The 19819-nt window shown below is 38.3% G+C and overlaps 1 protein-coding gene across 3 annotated transcripts in view; it reads right to left on the bottom strand.

Moving 5' to 3' along the window:
- The window catches only part of TENM2 (teneurin transmembrane protein 2), an 851854-nt gene that overhangs the window by 374639 nt on the left and 457396 nt on the right, over positions 1-19819 (bottom strand). For all 3 annotated transcript variants that reach the window (XM_075068078.1, XM_075068077.1, XM_075068079.1), the window contains one exon: positions 6950-7159. In XM_075068078.1, the coding sequence (XP_074924179.1) occupies positions 6950-7159 (210 nt within the window). The remainder of the gene's footprint in view (positions 1-6949; positions 7160-19819) is intronic.

A 19819-nucleotide genomic window follows, 5' to 3' on the forward strand; every position in this document is an offset into this window, starting at 1 on the left:
GGGGCTGGGGATGAAGGGTTTGGGGTGTAGGTGGGTGCTCCAGGCTGGGACTGAGGGGTTTGTAGGGCAAGAGGAGGATTAGGGCTGGGGCAGGGGGATGGGGTGCAGGGCTCTGGGTGGCACTTACTTCAGGCAGCTCCTGGAAGCAGCAGCATGTCTCCCTTCCGGCTCCTACATGGAGGTGGGCTAAACAGCTCTGTGTGTCACCCCATTTGCAGGCGCTGCCCCTGCAGCTCCTGTTGGCCGCAGTTCCCAGTCAATGGGAGCTGTGGAGCCGGCACTTGGGGCGGGGGCAGCGTGCGGAGCCCCCTGGTTGCCCCTACATCTAGGAGCCAGAGGGGGGACATGCTGCTGCTTCCGAGAGCTGCAGGGAGTCTGCCTTAGCCTCACTGTGCCACCCACTGTACTTTTAATGGCCCAGTCAGCAGTGCTGACTGGAGCCACCAGGGTCCCTTTTCTACCGGGCATTCCAGTCAAAAACTGGACACCTGGCAACCCTACATGACAGTGATCAGGAGGAGGGCTCTCACGAAGGGTAAACTCTTCTTGAAATGGTCTGAGGCTCTGTGTCTCTCTCCATAGGCCTCACAAGAAAGTTACTTTGAATTAGAGTGGAACTATATTTCACTAGTTTGGTTAGTCACCAATGAGGAGTCCTATGAGATTAGAGAATCATGGGGTGAAAGCAGGCATAGACACCGCCTGGGTGTGGTACTGAAAGATGCCATTATAGAACTAAATTAATAAGTAGGTTTTGCGGAAGGTCAGCCTTAGTGCCAAATGCTTTACGTTTGCCTTTCACAGCTCCAAGATCTACATCTTTTCCACGAGTGGCGCAGATGGTTGACAGTAAGGATTTTATGCTGCATTGGGCCCATAACTTTCAAGCATCAGTGTTTGTTTCCAAGGAGATTATATATTTTTTTCTTTTAAAAAACTGACCCGTACATTCTATTTTAAAAAGTGCCAGGGGATCTTTAATACCAGCAGTGTTTAGTCCAGTTTAATACAGAATAGTTCCTCTAGCAATCCAGCAGCCACTGAAATCATGCTGGGATGGATACGCATGCCTAGATTTCTTATCTACAGTTTAAACCAATGTCCTTCTAGAAAAAAGCTGAAGGTGCTACCTACTGAGTTACCCAAACCCTTTTATTTAGTCTTCTAAATAACATGAAGTCAATCCTTCATGGAAAAAAGTAAGCTAAGAATTCAGGATTTTTCTTGTTGCTTTTATTTTCTACTATGTAAGCTGGTGGATACAGAAACTACTTTTCCATTCAGTGGAAGGTGATACTTCACTATCTGCGGGAGACTTCATTGTTTTTCTGTGGGATTCTTCTCTTTTTTTTTTTTTGAAGATGACTTCTTCCATAGGGTTTTAAATTATACTACGGGATACTGGAGGCATCTGTTTATGTAACTCTGAACTGTAGAAGGTCAGAAAGCAGACTGCTTTGAACACTCCTTGAAGAGAATCTGGAGTAAGACCTTCAGGGGTGATGTAATAATAAAAAATCCCAGCAATGCTTTCTATCCACTGGAACAGACTGCAGGAAAAGGTAGTTTATGAGCATTTGAATCCAAATCTCTAAATATGAAGCCCTGCTGTATTTTACAGTACCTCTTAGTACCTTGCTGAGGAAGGTAGATCCTTTTAACTAGGCATTCACACAGCATTATAGCATGTTGCAATGGGGGAGGTTTAGGCTGGAACTTTTTCACTAGGCAGGTGGTGAAGCACTGGAATGGTTTACCTAGGGAGGTGATGGAATCTCCTTTCTTAGAGCTTTTTAAGGTCAGGCTTGACAAAGCCCTGGATGGGATGATTTAGTTGGGGATTGGTCCTGCTTTCAGCAGGGAGTTGGACTAGATGACCTCCTGAGGTCCCTTCCAACCCTGATATTCTGTGATTCTATGAGTCTCTGTTTCACATTCCACATGTGTCATCATATCAAACTTGGGTTATGTTAATAAGATTTTTGTTACTATTTATTTTGAGTTTAACACAGAACCAAGACCCTTTGAGAGCAAGGTCAAAACCAGTGAGTTAAATAATTTACATTAACATACCCAATAACAACTGCATATTTCATAACCATTCCACCTGTCGCCGTCGCCCCAGACACAATGGCACCTGTGAAAAATCAAATTTCTTTCTTCTAGGCTATGTCCAGAATGCTCTGTGAATGTATACTGCTACACTGGGCCAAATGCTTTATATTAGTTCATCTGTGTCAAAAGATACATAAACACTGAAAAACTGGGCCAAAGTCTGCTTTCATTTAGATTCCTGTAAACCACTGGAAAACAGCTCAGAGCAAATGAAGAACAGATTTCAGTCTCAGGGCTTGGTAAAATTTCTAGCTTCCCCTATTTTCAAATTCAAAATACTTTATGCAAACAAAAAGAAATTAACATTGCATTTGCTTTCATATTATCTATAGGACTCAGAGGATTCAAAATGAAAGTATAGTGCTGGATCTTAAATAAGGCTCTAATTAACTATCCAATGAAACAAAATTTATGGTGCAAGATGGTACTCATTTCTGAAAAAAATAAATTGTATCCAGGGGTATTTTAGTTATACTGAAAACAGAAAACACAAACTTCTCTTGTTTCCAGGATTGATGTTCAAAGAGCAGTAAATCTTAATCTGACAAGAAAAAATGAGTGTCAGTAACTTAAAATCTATCCTGTTTATCTATGAAATGCACAGCCTATGGACAGATAATCACTGTTGTCCATTTTTGAATGCACACATCAAAATAACATTTTCTTTAGATAAAGGTCATTTTTGAACATAATCACGAAAAAGCACATCCTGTGTCTATACAACAAAAGAAAATGAGCCTGTTTTCCATGTTAACTGTAAGAAACCATTCTAGATAGTTTAGTGACAAAATTGATCCCTTATGGAAATATTCTGCCTTCTGGTATCTTCACATGTATAAAATGCTACATATTTTTGGTTTCATTTTCCTCTATAATATTTGTGAGTTTTTCAAAAATATTACCAGCAGGTGCACCATATTTCAACAGCCTCCTGTCCTCCTTAATATATAACTCTGCTGAATAGTATATTAGGAAATAAAAGTAGAAAACATGAAGGATGGGCATTCAATTAAAAACAGCATAATCTCTGTTGCATATAAAACGGTTCTGCAACTGAAATCAGGTTCTAATGAAAGAAAAAAGGAATACATTTCCACATATTTTTAATTACATAGAATTTCCTCAAACATGATTTTTAATAATATATTCCATTAAGTTAACATCATATTTGAAGAAAGTGCATTTTCTGATTTCATTTTAAGCCTGATTTTGAGCAATTATAGTGTCATTGTTCCACAGCAGAAAGGTTGAATTCATTTACTGTGTGGTTATGCTAGTTATGATTGATGTCGCTTCTCCAAATGATAAACCAATCACCCCAATGATGTAATGTCATTTTAAGAGTGCTATAATCACATTTCTCTCAAACTAGAAGCTCTGATGAGTTCTAATAAAGATTTATTGTAGATTAAAGGCTTTCATAATATCAACAATGGATTGCTCATTTGATGGAAGATAAGATTAGGTAATTTTTTTTAAGCATATGCGTTTTCCAAATATATCAAGAAAGGCTATCATGAAGGGCCCAGGTCAGTACATATGGATGACTATCAACTCACATCCAGGAAGACACATCTTAAACCCATTTAGGAGTTATCCTATAATCATGGGCTTGAGGCAAATATAAGTATACCATCAGCCAAACGGGAACACCCTTATTAAGTAACATGATCAACATGAGAATTCTTAAAATTTAATATGGTCTTCTATGTTTATTTAAGTGTTTGCATCAGAGCTTTTAAAGATAAAATCTTTGTCATGCATTAATAACCAAAGTTGGGCCTTAGATCCAAAATGTTCTGAACTTTCTAGGGGTTTAGAATCCAAACACAGATCTAGTTTCCAATTTTTAATCTATCTCCCCTCTCTATTATGTGCTGAACTGAAACCTTGGATCCAAAGGCATTCAAATGCCATTTCATAGGCATTCAAAAATCAGATTATGATTCAGGTCTGAATTTTACAGCTCAGGATCATCTCTATCGATGACATACGCTACTTTAAGTCTTGCAGGTAGAAAGCAACTTTGTTATTGTAACACTTAGCACTTAGACAAGCTGATGCTTAAGAACATGTGAGCATTCACTTGTGCACTGAAGGAAATACCTGGAATACTTACATAATTATTTAAGGCAGTTGGCAAGTTCTGAAGAGCGCCCCCCCCCCACCCCGCACTACAAAGTGCTATTCAAAGAATCCTGCATACATTGGTGGTCGGAATGAGGTAATAGATAATCACCTGTTTGTGGTACCTTTAAAATTAGAAATGAAACATAATAAGCTCCCCTCTTGAGAAACCTGATACGTTATTAAAGGGGAAAATGGAGCATGCTTTAAAATGGTTATGGTGGGGCACAAAGCCAAAATGCTGAGCCATACCAACCTTTAAAAAAGCAATTCAAAACATTTTTGAATATACTATAAAGGTACATAGTATCAGCCCACAGCCTGATAGCAACATGAAACATGGCCAGGGCCACCCCAAGGCTCTAAGACATAAAAGACTTGCAATGATAAATCATCATTTAAAATGAAATATAAAGAGTCATTCAGTTAAACCTGCAGATGCTTTTTAGTGCCACATTTCTCTATTCTCCAGTCAAACATTTGGGATCCCATGTATGACTGCATCCAGCAGATGACTCTGCTGGGTGCCCCAATGTGTTGTAATCCTATTTAACGCTAGTATATCTTAGTCAGCAAACTTCATAATTAAAATGTACAGGGCATGTGCATAAATAACAAAAGATCCCTGCCACACAGGATCTGTAGTGTCACGCAGACCTACATCATTACAGACAACAGAGGACCTGGGGAGAAGTTGTGAGTGATCAGTAACTGCATCTTCTACTTTTTCTGTCACTCTTCTGTGTGTTCATTGTGGTTAAATGTCAAGGCTATAAAATTGTAAGTAAAACACTTTTATTAGCTAAGGATTTTAAATGTACGTTTGTCATAAATAGAGAGCTAAGGGTTAATGTTTCTTTCACCTGTAAAGGGTTAACCAAACACCTGACCAGAGGACCAATCAGGAAACTGGATTTTTCAAAGCTGAGGGAGGGAATGTTTTGTGTCGGTGTCTTTTGTCTGGCTCTCAGCTATGAGAGGAATCTTTTCTATCTTCAAGCTTCTAATCTTCAGTTTCAAAGTTGTAAGTACAAAGTAGCAAAAACAATAGGCTGTTGATTGGTTTTTTTGTATTCAATGTGTGAGTCTTGCTGGAAATGTTAATTGTATCTCTTTTTGAATAGACTGTTATTTATATTTTTTCTTTAGCATACCTGTGTTTGTGCTCCTTAATGGCAGAGATCAGTTTTGTTGTCTTTTGTCTTTCTTTTATAAAGCTTCTATTTTAAAAACTGTTAGATGTTCTTTCTTGTTTCCCCTTGTATCCAGGAATTGGGATAACGCACTAAGGACTGGTGGAGGGGAGACGGGAGGGCGAGAGGTAGAATCTCTCTCTGTTTTCCATGAATCTGTGTGCCTCTGGAGAAGGGGATTAGATTCAAAGAGTTTGGATCAGTAACTCTCAGGTTAGCCCAGAGAGGAAATTCTGGGTGGGAGAGAGAGGGGGAAGGGAAGTGGGTTATTTCCCTTTGTTGTAGACTCAGGGGACCTGAGTCTTGGGGGCTCCCCAGGGAAGGTTTTGGGGAGACCAGAGTGAGACAGGCACTGTAATTCCTGTCTGGTGGCAGGCTATCAGATCTAAGCTGGTAATTAAGCTTAGAGGGTTTCATGCAGGCACCCAGATATTTGGACGCTAAGGTCCAGATTTGGGAATTATGCTTATGATAACGTTAACTACAACAGTAGGTGAATAACCTTCCAAAACAGAAGTTCAGAATAGCATCGTTAAGCAGAATTAGGGTCAAATGCGTTTTTATAAAGAATATTTGCAACTTTCCCAGGCAAGAGACTAAGGGTCAGACTCTGTCCTCTGATAACTCCCACTTAAGTTAATAGGAATTACACACACACATATCTGAATATGGTACCTATCAACTGGATGCATTTCCTTGACAAAATTACCTAACGCAAAAAATAAGTGAAGATTTGTGAGCCTTACATTTCCAAAAATAGTCTGTGATTTTGGGTCCCTTAGCCTGAGACATCTTGAACCTCATTTTCAGAAAGCACTGGACATTCACAGATTCTACTGACTACAGATGGAGTCATGGGGGCTCAGCATTTCTGAAAATGGGCCTTATTGGCCCAAGATGGGCACCCAAATATTGAGGCACCAAACAGAGGCAACACAAAATCAGATCCCACTTTTGAAAACTGGGCCTAAAATGTTTTCCAGACATAAATTAGTTTTCTGAAAACATCAATAGTTTAATTACATGTAGACTGACAAGCTAGAATTAGATATATTATTGAAACAAGAGCACAGACACAATAACCGGTGCATGACATGCTTTCTGGTATACAGCCTCACAACTTGTTTTACATACATCATTAATCTATAAAAATGCAAACCACTACTATTGTGTACGGTACCTTATAGACATGTCCCTTCTACAAGAGACTGCTTCAAGGCATACCACCTAGCTGAGTAAGTCATTCTCTCAGCAACAGGGATGCACTAATAGTTTTTACATGCCTTAAATCACTCTTAACATAAAAGAAATACTCTACAGTGAAATAACGGAAAAATAAATATGATACACAGTGTTTCCCCAAAAAACTTAAATGCAATAAATTACAAAAGATTGTTATTTTTTCTTCATTTTCATATTGAGGAGTCACCATTTTGTATGATACAGACATATACTTGCAAACATGACACAAAAAAAGGTCATAATCACATTCCATATGCTTGCAATTTCCTTACCACTGCTGGAAGCCTGTTGTGGCCCTGAACATGCTCTTAGTAGATATGAATTGGGAGAGAATTCCTCATCAGGGTTGGTGTCCATGATTTGATGGGAGGTATTGCTGTCTAGCAATGGCATCTGGCAACTAACTGGTGGAGGATTATGGGAACTGGGCAGCTGAGCAGATGGGAGAAGGCTAGACGAGGATGTAGGTGGAATGGGACGACCTGGTAAAGAGGACACAGGGATCAAAGATCAGCAATGAGTGTAATGAAAAAAATATTTAAAAAAAGTCACATAAAACTGGCCATTAGTATATATGATTACAATTGGGGAAGAATCAAAATACCTAATGACCACTGGTACCAACTCGCCCCTTTGTATCATATTCAGAATGATCAGCTATGTTGTGAAATCATTCTAGGAATGTCTCCACAGCATCAGCCTGTAATTGATTAGATGAGCTGATGCTGGATGAATGAGATACAGCTAAACGAAAAGGGTGGGAAGGGAGGCCTAGTTAGCTCCATTTCTATCCCACAGAAATGTCCACAAATAAGAAAGCCAAAAGACCAGATCCTGAGAGTGCTGAGCTTCTGCACATCCCAGTCACAACAATTTCAGCATTTGATCCAAAGAGTTTTCATACAAAAACAACCCCTTGGTTACTTATAATTTATTACAGAAAAAAAAACCCATAGAAAGCATAGTCCCAGGATTAAAATGCAGGTGAGGAACCAGCTCTTAAATCAAAGTAATGCTCTCCCTCAGGTTGCTTTCACAATGGGATTATGCACATGCTTAAAATTAAGCATATGTCTACCCCTCAGTTCAGCAGAGTACTTATGTTTCTCCTGTTCTGTATCTCAGCTCACTTGGGCCCAATCCAGTAAAGTGCTTAGGGTTTGATCCAGAGACCAATTAAAGTTAATGGGAGTCTTTCCATTGATGTTAACAGGCCAATGGGATTACTCACATGTTTAAAATTTAAGTATGTGCTTAAGAGCTTTGCAGGACTTGGGTCTTAGTGGCCAGAATGGATACATAAAGATAATCGCTGGTTACACCTTTTATCTTTTACATTTTGCAAAACCATGCAACTTCCTGTTCAGCCATTTAGAATGATAAGACCCATTTCCCACCAGCAGAAAACAGCAGAAAGCAATATAAAATTAAACCATTCTTCTGTCATCTTTCTAGCTGCATGTTTACTGGGACAGGACCCACACTAAAATACAGCTCCTACAGCACCTCTGACGAGAGAAAAGATGAATGATAGTCCTCCCATATTGAGGCAGCTAGACCCCGGAATGGCCTGCGGTATATAATCCCTGTGTCTCAGACAGAAAATTATTTCTTATCCCTGTAATATTCCCAGAAGTAACATTTTCAGAGACACTACTATGGGCAATGTTCATTGCAACTGCAGCACAATCAAAACGCCAACGCAATTTAAGCATGAGATACTGGAACAATATTCTTTGTAATTGTTTTCTTTGTTTACATTTTTTGATGTGTACACTCTATGAAGCCCCCAATTTGACAAGTAATTAGCATGTTTAGTTACTTTGGATGATCTGTCTACAAGAATATTTCCTGTATAGTAAATTTTACTGTATTTGCTAAGCAATTTCCATGTTTTATTTAGTTACTCACATATTTTTCCTGCGACTAGGAAACATGCGAGATGGTAAGCATGGGAAGCAAACACAAATTATGGGCCTGAAACCACTTAAGTCAATGGGAAGCTGGCCACTGACTTCACTGGGAGCAAGACTGTATATAATATGTCTAAAACATAGTGATGACACTTATATTTTCTTGCTTTTGTCTGTTCTACAGGATCCTGGACATGATATATTAGAAGTACAGATTTCTTGCAAAATTCTGTAACAGAGGAAAAAATCCAGTTGTGGCAATCATATGTAGCCATGAATTGACCTTACAGCAGCATTTCACCAAAAGTAGAAATAAATGCAAATTTCAAATATGGGCATAGCCCGATCCATTTGTGACCACAGTGGGCATTAGCACAAGTAAAAAAACACATGCAGAATTTTGTCACTAATAATGACAACTGCCTCCAATGGCCCGAATATGGGAACTCACTGGAGTCATGGGACAAGAGATGTATGAATGTAGCACAGAATATATCTGGCCTGAACCTCCCTCTTAGAATGTTTTTGCTACAGGTGCCCATCAATACTAATGAAGACATGGGACAGTAATAAGTATAATCAATGTGAATTACCTCATTCCCGTCAATGAAATTATACTACTGTGAGAAATGGGCCATAACTAGGAGTTATGATACAGTGGAATATTATAAGGGAATCCTTAAGACACAACCCAGACTCCATTGTGTGAATGCAGTGACTGAGCCATTTCTGCATCTCTGCTCAGGAATACTGTAGACACATATAATGGGCAAGTCACATTTGCAAGAGTGAGCTAAGGCTGAACGTGGGTGTGGTCATCTGCAATTTCACACCCTCTCAGTCCCACTTCTTCCTAGTCCCATCTTCCAGGTACAGAATCTCCCTCCCTACTCACCGTGCACTCTTTTCTTCATCTCTTGAGTCCTGATCTTTCCCCCCAAGAGAGGCAGCTCAGCCCACCCCAACATAAAGCTGGCTGAAATCAGGTGCATAGGGCAATGTTGCCTCACTCCCAGTCTTTGAGTCACTGCACCACCCCCTTCTCTGACAACAGGACCCATATGCCCAAGATCTTGCCTTAGTCTATTCCTCCAAACACTGACAGATGGGTGACACAATATTCTTTTAATTGTCCATAATGACTATGTCTGTTTTGGGGGCGGGGTGGGAGGGAAGTACAAGAAGACCTGCATGCCTGCTTTTGAAAGGAATAAAAATGGTTTGTGTTTGGTGAGTTGGAGAAATTGTTCAAGAGCAGTTTATCCATGTGGAAATGCGACCTCTGCAATGCTGCCAAGGTCAGTGAGGCATAGGAAGATATGCTGCATATGTGCTAGCCACAAACATTAAAGACACAAGACAACTATGTTAGATGATGCACCCTCATTTTCAACATTTCTAAAAATACAGCAATGAAGAAAATGTACAATCTGAACATCTGGTTTTGGTGTTTTTTTTTTATACTATATGCATCCTGTTTTGCATTATGAAGCCCCAGCTTTCTTTATTGTACAGTAACACATAGGGAAGCTCCCCAGTGGTACGCACCAAATTGCAGAAGGAACTTTATGCATATGAAATGATAGTGCAGCTTCAAACTATTTTTCTGCTTAAATTATGTAACTGTGCAGAGATCAACCTTACATTACATAAGGTATGAAATAAAAGCATTATTATTTGTATTATAATAGTGCCACAGGACAACTGAGACTGGAGCACCACTGAGCTATGCTCTGTACAAATATAAAAAGTGAAAATGTTGCTGCCCCCAAAGAGTTTACAGTCTAACTGGGCAAGACAGACCCTAAAAGGTGGAAGGACAAAAGAGTGAATACAAAACAAAGCATTGCACGTCAACAAAAAGAGTATCAGAAAGAAATATCAATTCAGCGTACAAAGAAAGAGTTATGGTGGTTATTAACAGCTGACTCCAACCGATCCCCGCTGATCTGGAAACATGAATTGTAACAATATTTAGAACTTTTTGCCTTTTTTTTTTTTTTTGCATTTGTAACACTTTACAAACATTTGATAATTAATTGACCTTCACAACAGTCCAGTGAGATACACAGGTAAATATTACCCTTTTTTATAGATGGGGAAACTGAGATAAACAAAAAATATCTGACATGCTCAAGGGCAAATACTGAGTCAAGGTCTAAACTAGAATTAGCACTTGCGAGTTCTTAATGCCCAGCTCCATTAGACACTGCGCTTCTCTCTAAAAAGAGTTTTGGAAGTTGCAGAAGATGGGCTAAAAGCAATGTGGCATTGCTCTAACAGGCCACTTATGTTTCTATATGCATTTTTGTGTTTCTTTCATAAAAATAACACACACAAAACTATTATGGGATTTGCTTTCACCTTTAGCATGTAGTATGGGCATAAATATAAATGCAAGTTAATCTGAAATGAACTAGACCTTATAGCAATGACCAGTCACCAATTTGCTAGCCCTAGACCTTTTCACTAACCTGATCCAGGAAATAACTGTAATACTGATAACAAGAGTCAACTTTTATTATTATTATCATCATCAAATTTGTGCAGAATTAATATGAAATATAGCATATATCCTAAACTTTCCAGGAAAATGAGTGAGCAGAATTGGCTTCTAATTATTTCTCTGCAACATTCCGTTGGAAACAAGCAGCTGGTTTCAGATTTGACACACTTCAGACAGGAATGTGACACTGTATATAGTGTGTGCAACGAATTCTCACACATACTGGCTCTGTTTCAACACTACATGTGAGATGAAAGGAAGAGAGAAGACTTTTCATATTTTTAAAATCTGCATATGCTGTACCATATGGGAATAGAGTCTTGTATTATACCAAAGGTTATTTTGTGGGAGTGTGAGTGGTTTAAGTGTTTGTGTTTATGTTTTGTTGGCATGAGTTTGTCTTGACCAAATTTACTCCATGATGGTAATGCCTCAAATTTATGTCGGTCAGCTCAACTGAATGCCAATCAAATCTTTATATTACAACATGCCATCATGTATTTTGCATATGAAACATATGTTACGGAAAAATATTTAATATTTTAGAAAGCTTTTAACAAATATATTGGGACTTTAAAAAAAAATCCCTTCTTCTAGAAAGTCAGACATTTGAAGGAGAGAGAAAAAAATAATCTAGTTCTCATTTGTAGCTCAGAAAAAGTGGGTGACACCAAATTTTTTGACATAAAGTTCCATATTGATGAGAAGGATTTATTTTATTTTATTTGGGAGCAGGTTGTTTAATTAAAAAAAGGCAGCGATATGAAGCAGCACAGGGATGGAAAATTAGAGTACGTACCAGGGGAAATAGATTAGTGGGAAGAATATAAGTGAGGCAGTCAAAGGCCATGATGATTACAATTTACTTGTTAGAGCATTTTCTTAAAATAGAAGTAATGGGCCCATTCATCTGTACAGTAAATTGGCCAAATATATTCATATTTTTGTACCATGTAAAATTATTAAATTTCCTATAGAGACAGAGATTGAACCCTGGGTTTTTTAGAGACCTGTTTATTCATCACACACAAGAGAGAGACAGAGTCAGGGAGAGTACAGTGCTCTAAAAATGGCCAATTGATCAATTAGTCTCTCTCTGATGTCAATTGCAGTTTTGCTATTAACTTCAACTGGAGGAGGCTCAGGCCCAAATTTTTTTCATTCCACAATGAATCATAATTTAGGAATTTGTATGAAACATCCTTTTAGTAAGACTATCACCTTTTATGATTTAATAATGATAAACAGAGTGAGAATCTTATTTTATTTGTAACTTTGCATTCTTGGCCTTTTCCCATTTGAAGAATCTCATTTATGGGGTTAACAAATGAGCTGTCTCCACAGGTTTCTGCTGCACCAGTATATGTATCTTCAAAATATTACACAACGACTTCTTGTAGTAAAACAGCATATCTTCTCTGAAAAATTACACTTAGAAAGACATCAGGAAATTAGCTTACCATAGCTGAGGGCATTTATAAACAAAATGAGATTTTCAGTAGCTTTATAAAACTGGTAATCTTCATAACCGAGAGGTTGGGACATACTTAATTGTACTTATCTAAAATGCGATCTTTCCATATATAGGATAAACATGGATGGTCCACATAATTTAGAGATTGTATAATACATAAATACAACCAAATACATGCCTTTTACTGAATCCAGCTATCTTTGTTCTATGGTCTGTTTCTGAGGACCAGGACACAAATATACATGATTTTCTTTTCCTATATGTAGGCCAAAATAAAACTGCACTCACTTTACTGCACACTGCACAGGATGGACAATAGGATGAGAAATTTTCACATCAGTATTTCTTAAATGATCAATTAGATAACACCTAACGGGAAACCCAAGGGTAAACGCAGACAGCCAGGGAGCTGGAAGGGTACTCAGGGGAGAGTAGACTATTTTCAGAGAGGAAAGAAGATGAGGTATTTCCATTATAACTGAAACCATAATAATAAAGGCAGATGAATATAGTGGCGAACATTCAAATGTTGACATTAATTCATTGAATATAACACGTATTTCTGTGGAAATACAGATACTCCTTACACCTTGTACCCACATACGATGGTATTTTAATAGAAATTACTTTCAAACAGCAAATGCCAATATCTTACTAGCGACTACCACTTTTATCAAGCAGCAGTATGGAAGAAGGCCTCTGGACATCAAGTAGTAGTATGGAGAGTATTTGTGGTGGCCAATGTTGGCTTATAACTAGAGGTGATTTAAATAACAAAGGAAGCTTACCCTACCCTTTCCTGGGCAAATATACATAGAGTTGACACAATTAATAGGAAGCTACATGAAAATATTGGCAAAGTCCCAATTTTTGTTAATCATATGTTCTTCTTCTTCTATGAGCACAGTTAGGGGACATGCACTGCATTCTGGCTCCACTTCAAAGCCAGCCTAATTGAAGCACCTACACTGTCAGCAATGTTAATGTCACTTTAAAAAGTGTGAAATGTTGCTAAATGTGTCAGGAAACAATTAGATAACATAAGATGCATGTTTTTGCAGTGCACAGCAATATATATTATGCAGGCAGCAGATAAATGTGAAAGTTTCCTGAGGTACAGCACATTCAGCAGACTCTCAGCCATTCTTTCACTGAGTAGCTGTTTTGCAAGAATAAACTGTGTTTCAAATACTTGTGAAAAGCAGGATTTGTCTATGGTTGGCAACTTTCAAGGTGGGCACTCTCAGTAAAAGTCAGATTCAATAAATTAAATATGTACGGTCAAAACTGGTACTAGGAACATAAGTTTTCTGAGCCATCAATGATGAAATTAGAATGGTTACCAGATAATAAAAAGGCTGCTTTCTAGTTTAGTAACAATAGCGTCCGTTTTTATAACTGAAACAGCATTTGCTGTTTACATGCACTCAAAAGAGGCCAACCTGGAGAACCAGGGAGTAAGGTTCTCCAGGTTGGCCTCTTTTGAGTGCATGTAAACAGGTGGGAGTGTCTGGGTTCGAATCCTGACATTCTCATTTGTTCCCGAAGCTGACTAATATGTCCTTTCAGTTCCCAGGAGAAAGGTGAGACATTACTCAATAATAATCATGTTGGTTTGTCAGCAGCAGCAATAATTTACTCTAAAGAGAACTCGATTAAGTGCTCTTTGTCACATACTTCAAAACCTGCCAAGACTAGCGAAGGGTCCAAAATGAGGTACACAAGAAAAGTAGGAAAGAACATTTTAAATGATGAGAGATCAATTTCTTTAGCATCAGTGACACTTCCTATCATTTAAATTTCATAATGCAGCTTTTAATAATGCAAACGAGTTTGAATGTAAGAGAGAGAAGATAGGAGTAAATCAGGGTTTAAAGCAAGGGGCAGCTCAGAGATATGACAGAGGGAAGTTACTTAAAATGTTTCTAAATCACCAACCTTTTAAAGCAGCACACTGGCAAAAACAGTCAAACTAAGAGAAATATTTTTAGTGTGACCACTGCACATGAAAGGAGAAATAAGGTCTTCATAAGAGGAGACAGTCTGATGTGGAACCCATTCCTCGCCAGACTCCAGATTTATTGATGTCCCTAAGGCCTAGGGGTTTAGATGCCTAAACAGACACATAAGCACTTAAATCCACCACACAGACACCACTGATATTTTCCAATCTTCAGCTCAGGTCTAGGTGCCTGAGATCTCTAAGTTTCTGGTGGTCAGCGTTTTCAAAGCAGCCTAAGCACTGCTGTCACACCCCACAGCTAATGAGCTGCTCAGAGCCCAGGCTCAAGATGAAGCTAGACAGGGAAATTCCTATCCTGACAGCAAGGCCCAATTCTGGAGGCATGACCTGAGCACACCTAAGACCTGACACTCATCAGATCCGCAGCAGGAAGGCCAGATACAGGCTATCATTAGGTGGATGGGCAGCAAAGAATCTGCACAAACACAACTAGGAGTACAGGTGACTGTAGGATGGGTGTGAGAGAAGTTTTGAGCATAAGCAAGAGGGAGAGAGAGAAAGACAGTTTTGGATGCCAGGGGCACAAACTACTTAAGCAGCTGATCTGGCTTAGGTACCTAACTGCAGGAGAAGGTTCACAGCTGAGAGTGGAGAGAGGCACCTACCTCTGGCACAACAGACAGGTGCACTGGGTCAGCCACTTAAATGTGTAAGCACATCTCTCCTTTCCTTGCGGCTCTCTTCTGCATTTCATTCTTGGCTAACTTAGGTGGTCGCTTTCTGAAAATCCCTTTCTTACGCTTAACTGTCCCCATGCAGTTTTTGATAAGGCACCTAGACAGCATGGCGCCATCTGCAGACTGAAAATTTCACTAAGCAGCAGGCTGCCTAAGAGTGAGATGTTGCTCCACTCAGCTGAGCAATGACTGAACCCCTTTAAAAATGTGGGTCTTCAGTTCCTAAAGGCTCAACAAGGCGGGGTGAAACAGCAGTTGGGTCACAGTGTCACACTAAGAAGTCACAGAAGGTGATTGTGTGAGGTGAAGCAAAAACCTAATATTTAAATCAGTGGCCAAAAATAAAGAATCAGAGAAAACAGAAAATATTCAAAATAACTTACAATAGCAATGAACCAGCAGAAATATGTCATTACTATTGGCTTTAATGGCCCTCATTCCTAATAAACCAACCATTGAACTCTAAAATAAACTGACTTGATTGCATATGTAATGCAAAATAAGCACTAGTTATTGCTATGGTGTGAATGGAGTCAAGATAACGCAAAAACATGAAGTCATGCACAAGTAAGTACAATACAGGCGAGACTGGTCCAGCCAGGTAAATTGTGTCCTGTGTTTAAAAAAAAAAAGGGGAAAAAAGTGTCTTTTGTGAGTAACCATCCTTTGCTTTTTTGAATTGGAATTACACAAACACATCATTTATGCAAGGCCCAGTTCAGCCAGTCTCAGTCACACTGAGTAATGCTTATGCTTCCAATGGTCCCAATGAAATCGATGGGATTATTTGTGTCATAAAAAACTTCTCAAAAATGAGTAAAAAAATCAAATCCACAGTTTCTATGTCTGCTCCTGGAAATGTTCATCTCTCTCCAAATTTAGAATGACATGATATGATTTAATGTAATAAACTGGTTTTTGCTAGGTTCTGAAATTTGCCCATTATCAGCATAATACATATACATTTCTTTAGTCGAACAGAGTCCTAGACAATTATCGTATAATTTGCCCAATTTATAAACTGTACAGCACATGGTGGTGTTAAGGATGTGGATTTTTGTAGAGATCTTAATAAAAATAGATAATTCTAATGTGCAATTCTGCTGGAGTCATGCTACTTCCTCTTAAGGCCGAAGATTAATTTAATATCTAAGTTTGCAGGACCTCAGGCCTGAAACTAAAAAAGGAATCTGTAATTTCAAATTGCAAGGAACAGGTAAAAGAGAAGTTAAGATAATATTCATGAAAATAACAAAAGAAGTATAACTGAGTTTGCATTGCTCATTATTCTAAGCAGACTTTGCCTGCAGTAAAGGAGAAACTGCGTACAGAGTTCTCTCTAAATGAACCATTAAATTATCTAACAACCACCAAACAAAAGTCATTTATTTTTTAGGACCAAAGAAAAACTAAGTAAAAAGACTGAGAGAATTAGAAATTAAATAGTAAAATATTCCCATATTGGGCATGCTTTTTTCAAAAACCAGAAATATTCAAAATATACAATGGAATATAAATATATTTAAGACCTTCGATCTTTGACAGAGGGAGAGTGAAGAAGTGCACACAGGTGGCTCAGTGGCTTCGATTCAGCCTGAGTCCTGAGTTCAAGTCCTGATTCTAGTGCTTTCACATTCTGTGACTTTGAGCGATCTGAATTAACCTCTGTAAAATAGACATAGAAATACTTACTTGTGAAGATAACATGTCCGTGAAGTACTATGGACATGAAAATCACCTTATCAGTGCAGAGTACTATTACTAAAATTTCTGTGGAAAAGTATCTACTATCTGGAGAGTGATCACTCACAGATAACTTTTTTCAAAATGTACAGGAAAGTCAGCTACCACAATCCACATGTGTGCTAAAGAGAGATGATTAATTTTAATAACCAGTATTAAACTCTCCATTTCGTACACAATCCACATCCAGCCTATGTAAAACTTGCAGAATTTGGACATTAAAGAGAACCAGAGATTCATACTGAAAACAGATCCAAAAAAGATCAGTATGTGAGGAAATTATCTGCTTCCGTCAAAAGCTAAAGTCACTAAATTCTTGTCTTGTTAAATCATCTGATAGCCCTTTCTTTTTTAGTTAAATGAGGATAAATAATAAAAACAATTTACAACTAAAAGATGTTAGGGTTTTGCAGCTGTTGAATGTCTTTTGGGGAGATTAGATTCTATAATGAGAAGATATAACCCTCATTTTATAAAAGCTGTTGCTGTCTTGGGAAAAACATCACTGAATAAGATTAGAAAACTCCTTTCCTTCATGAACCTATTACACTTGCAAGCTGATTACTTGGCATATGCTTAATGATATCTTCATAGCTGGAAAACAATAATTTGTTCCAGTGGTTTTTTTCATCATTCACTAAAGTCAAATTTTGTGCTGTATGTTTACTGTACTTCTGAATTAGTCAATCATCAGAGTACGATGAAATGGACAAATCCACTTGTACATTTAATCAAGCAAGCTATCGTTAACATGATCACCATAAAATAAGGCTTTAGCAAGCTATTCATATATCATTATAGTTGAACTATATAAGGCATTGTCTCTGAGCTACTTCTACCATTGCTGTGGATAAAAACAAACGTCCTAAAAAACAGGACATAATTTGGGAGAAATTTACCCCAGAGACTTGCTTGGGACCTCACCTGGACTGAATTTCAAACTTTTGTATGATTTCAAAATGAAGGTGTAATTTGAAAGCTAGGAAGAAAAAAAATTAACTTCTCTGCCTGTGAACCTGTATCAGCTAATATGCTTTGAATGTTCATGCCAGAGAAATCTTCCAGTGAAGAGGTTAAATTCAGATGTCAGATACGTAGTTACCATGTATCTTGTAAACGTGCATGCAAACACACCCGTTGATCTTCACCCCATGCCAAAGCTGAGTTTAGACTACAATCGGAAAGAAAGCTGGTTTCCATTATTAGAATCTCCCCTGATCCCCCAACCCTGTTTGACACAAATGCCAGTTATTGACAAAGAATCAGTCCTCAGAAAGCTTTGAATTACATCAACATATCGCTGAAGGTGGGGAATGACAAACTCTATTGACTATGGTCTTAACTGTTTTTGGTACCTGTATTACAGAGAAACCCATCTCCTGGGAGTAGAAGAACAATTAGCCCAAAGTCAGTGGTAGGTGGAGAAGATCACACCTTCTTGAACGAACACAAGAAAACTCAGAGCTGAAATTATTTAATAAACTCTGTCCAAGTCACAGATAGAACTAATGTGAAGTTTTCAACTAATGTAGTACAGACTTGGTGTTAACTCTTTGTGACCTTTTGATAAAGACAGTCACTTGTGGATAATTTTGATCACTGGATCCAGATAAATATGTTGCTTTATGTGATCAAGAAGACTGGAGCGTCTAAACAGATCAATTACTAGCTTTATAATCCAGAGATATATTTCATGTTGTAGCACTATAAAAGCAAATAAATAGCACAACATACTGTCAAAGGATATTCTGGCTGAGTGGACTTATTAAATTCATCACTTGTTAATTACTTCTGCAGTCTGAGGATAGTATTCTCATTTGCTTCCTGTCCTAAATTTCTGTGAGTGCTGCTGTGTACTTAAGGCTAAATTACAAGCATACCCTAGATATGCTTGTAATTTACTGGTGGGATAAATTATTATACAGACAATTTGTTAAGAGTATTGGAATTGTTCAAGATAAAGGATGCTGCTGGATATTTATTATTAAGAAATACACAAAAGAAAGACTGAAAACCCATTTTTCAGCTGACACCATTGTTTAATACTGCATGCTAAGAGCACCCATTTTGAAGTGACTGCTACAATATTTAAACACCATGGAGCTCAACTTTCATTACTCCTTGTATTCCCGTATTAGTTGTTTAATCTGTTCTCTACCTTCATAAGGCCAAATCTTGCATTCCTTATACAGTCCATATTGACTTCAATGGAATAGCCAGCATGGATTTGTAAAGAACAAATCGTGTCAAACCAATCTGATAGCTTTCTTTGATAGGATAACGAGTCTTGTGGATAAGGGAGAAGCGGTGGATGTGGTATACCTAGACTTTAGTAAGGCATTTGATATGGTCTCGCAGCGATATCCTTATCATAAACTAAGGCAAATACAATTTAGAGGGGCTAACTATAAGGTGGCGTGCATAAAACTGGCTCGGATAACCATACTCAGAGAGTAGTTATTAATGGCTGCCAATCCGCTGGAAAGGTTATACAAGTGGGGTTTCATGCGGGTCTGTTTGAGACCAGCTCTGGCTCCAGTATCTCATCACGACTTTAGATGTTGCATAGAAAGTAGCTTATAAGTTGCAGACGTACCAAACTGGAGGGACTGCAACTTGGCTTTTGAGACAGGGACAAAATTCCAAATGATCTGGACAGAATTGGAGAATGGTCTAGGTAAACCGATCGAAGGTCAATAAAGACAAATCAATGTGCTCCACTTAGGAGAATAATCAGTTTCAACACATTAGAGAATGGAAGAGACTTCTAGAAGGAGTATGGGAGAAAGAGATCTAGGGTCATAAG

Source organism: Chelonoidis abingdonii, chromosome 7 (assembly GCF_003597395.2).
Source record: "Chelonoidis abingdonii isolate Lonesome George chromosome 7, CheloAbing_2.0, whole genome shotgun sequence".
NCBI classification, from domain to species: domain Eukaryota; kingdom Metazoa; phylum Chordata; order Testudines; family Testudinidae; genus Chelonoidis; species Chelonoidis abingdonii.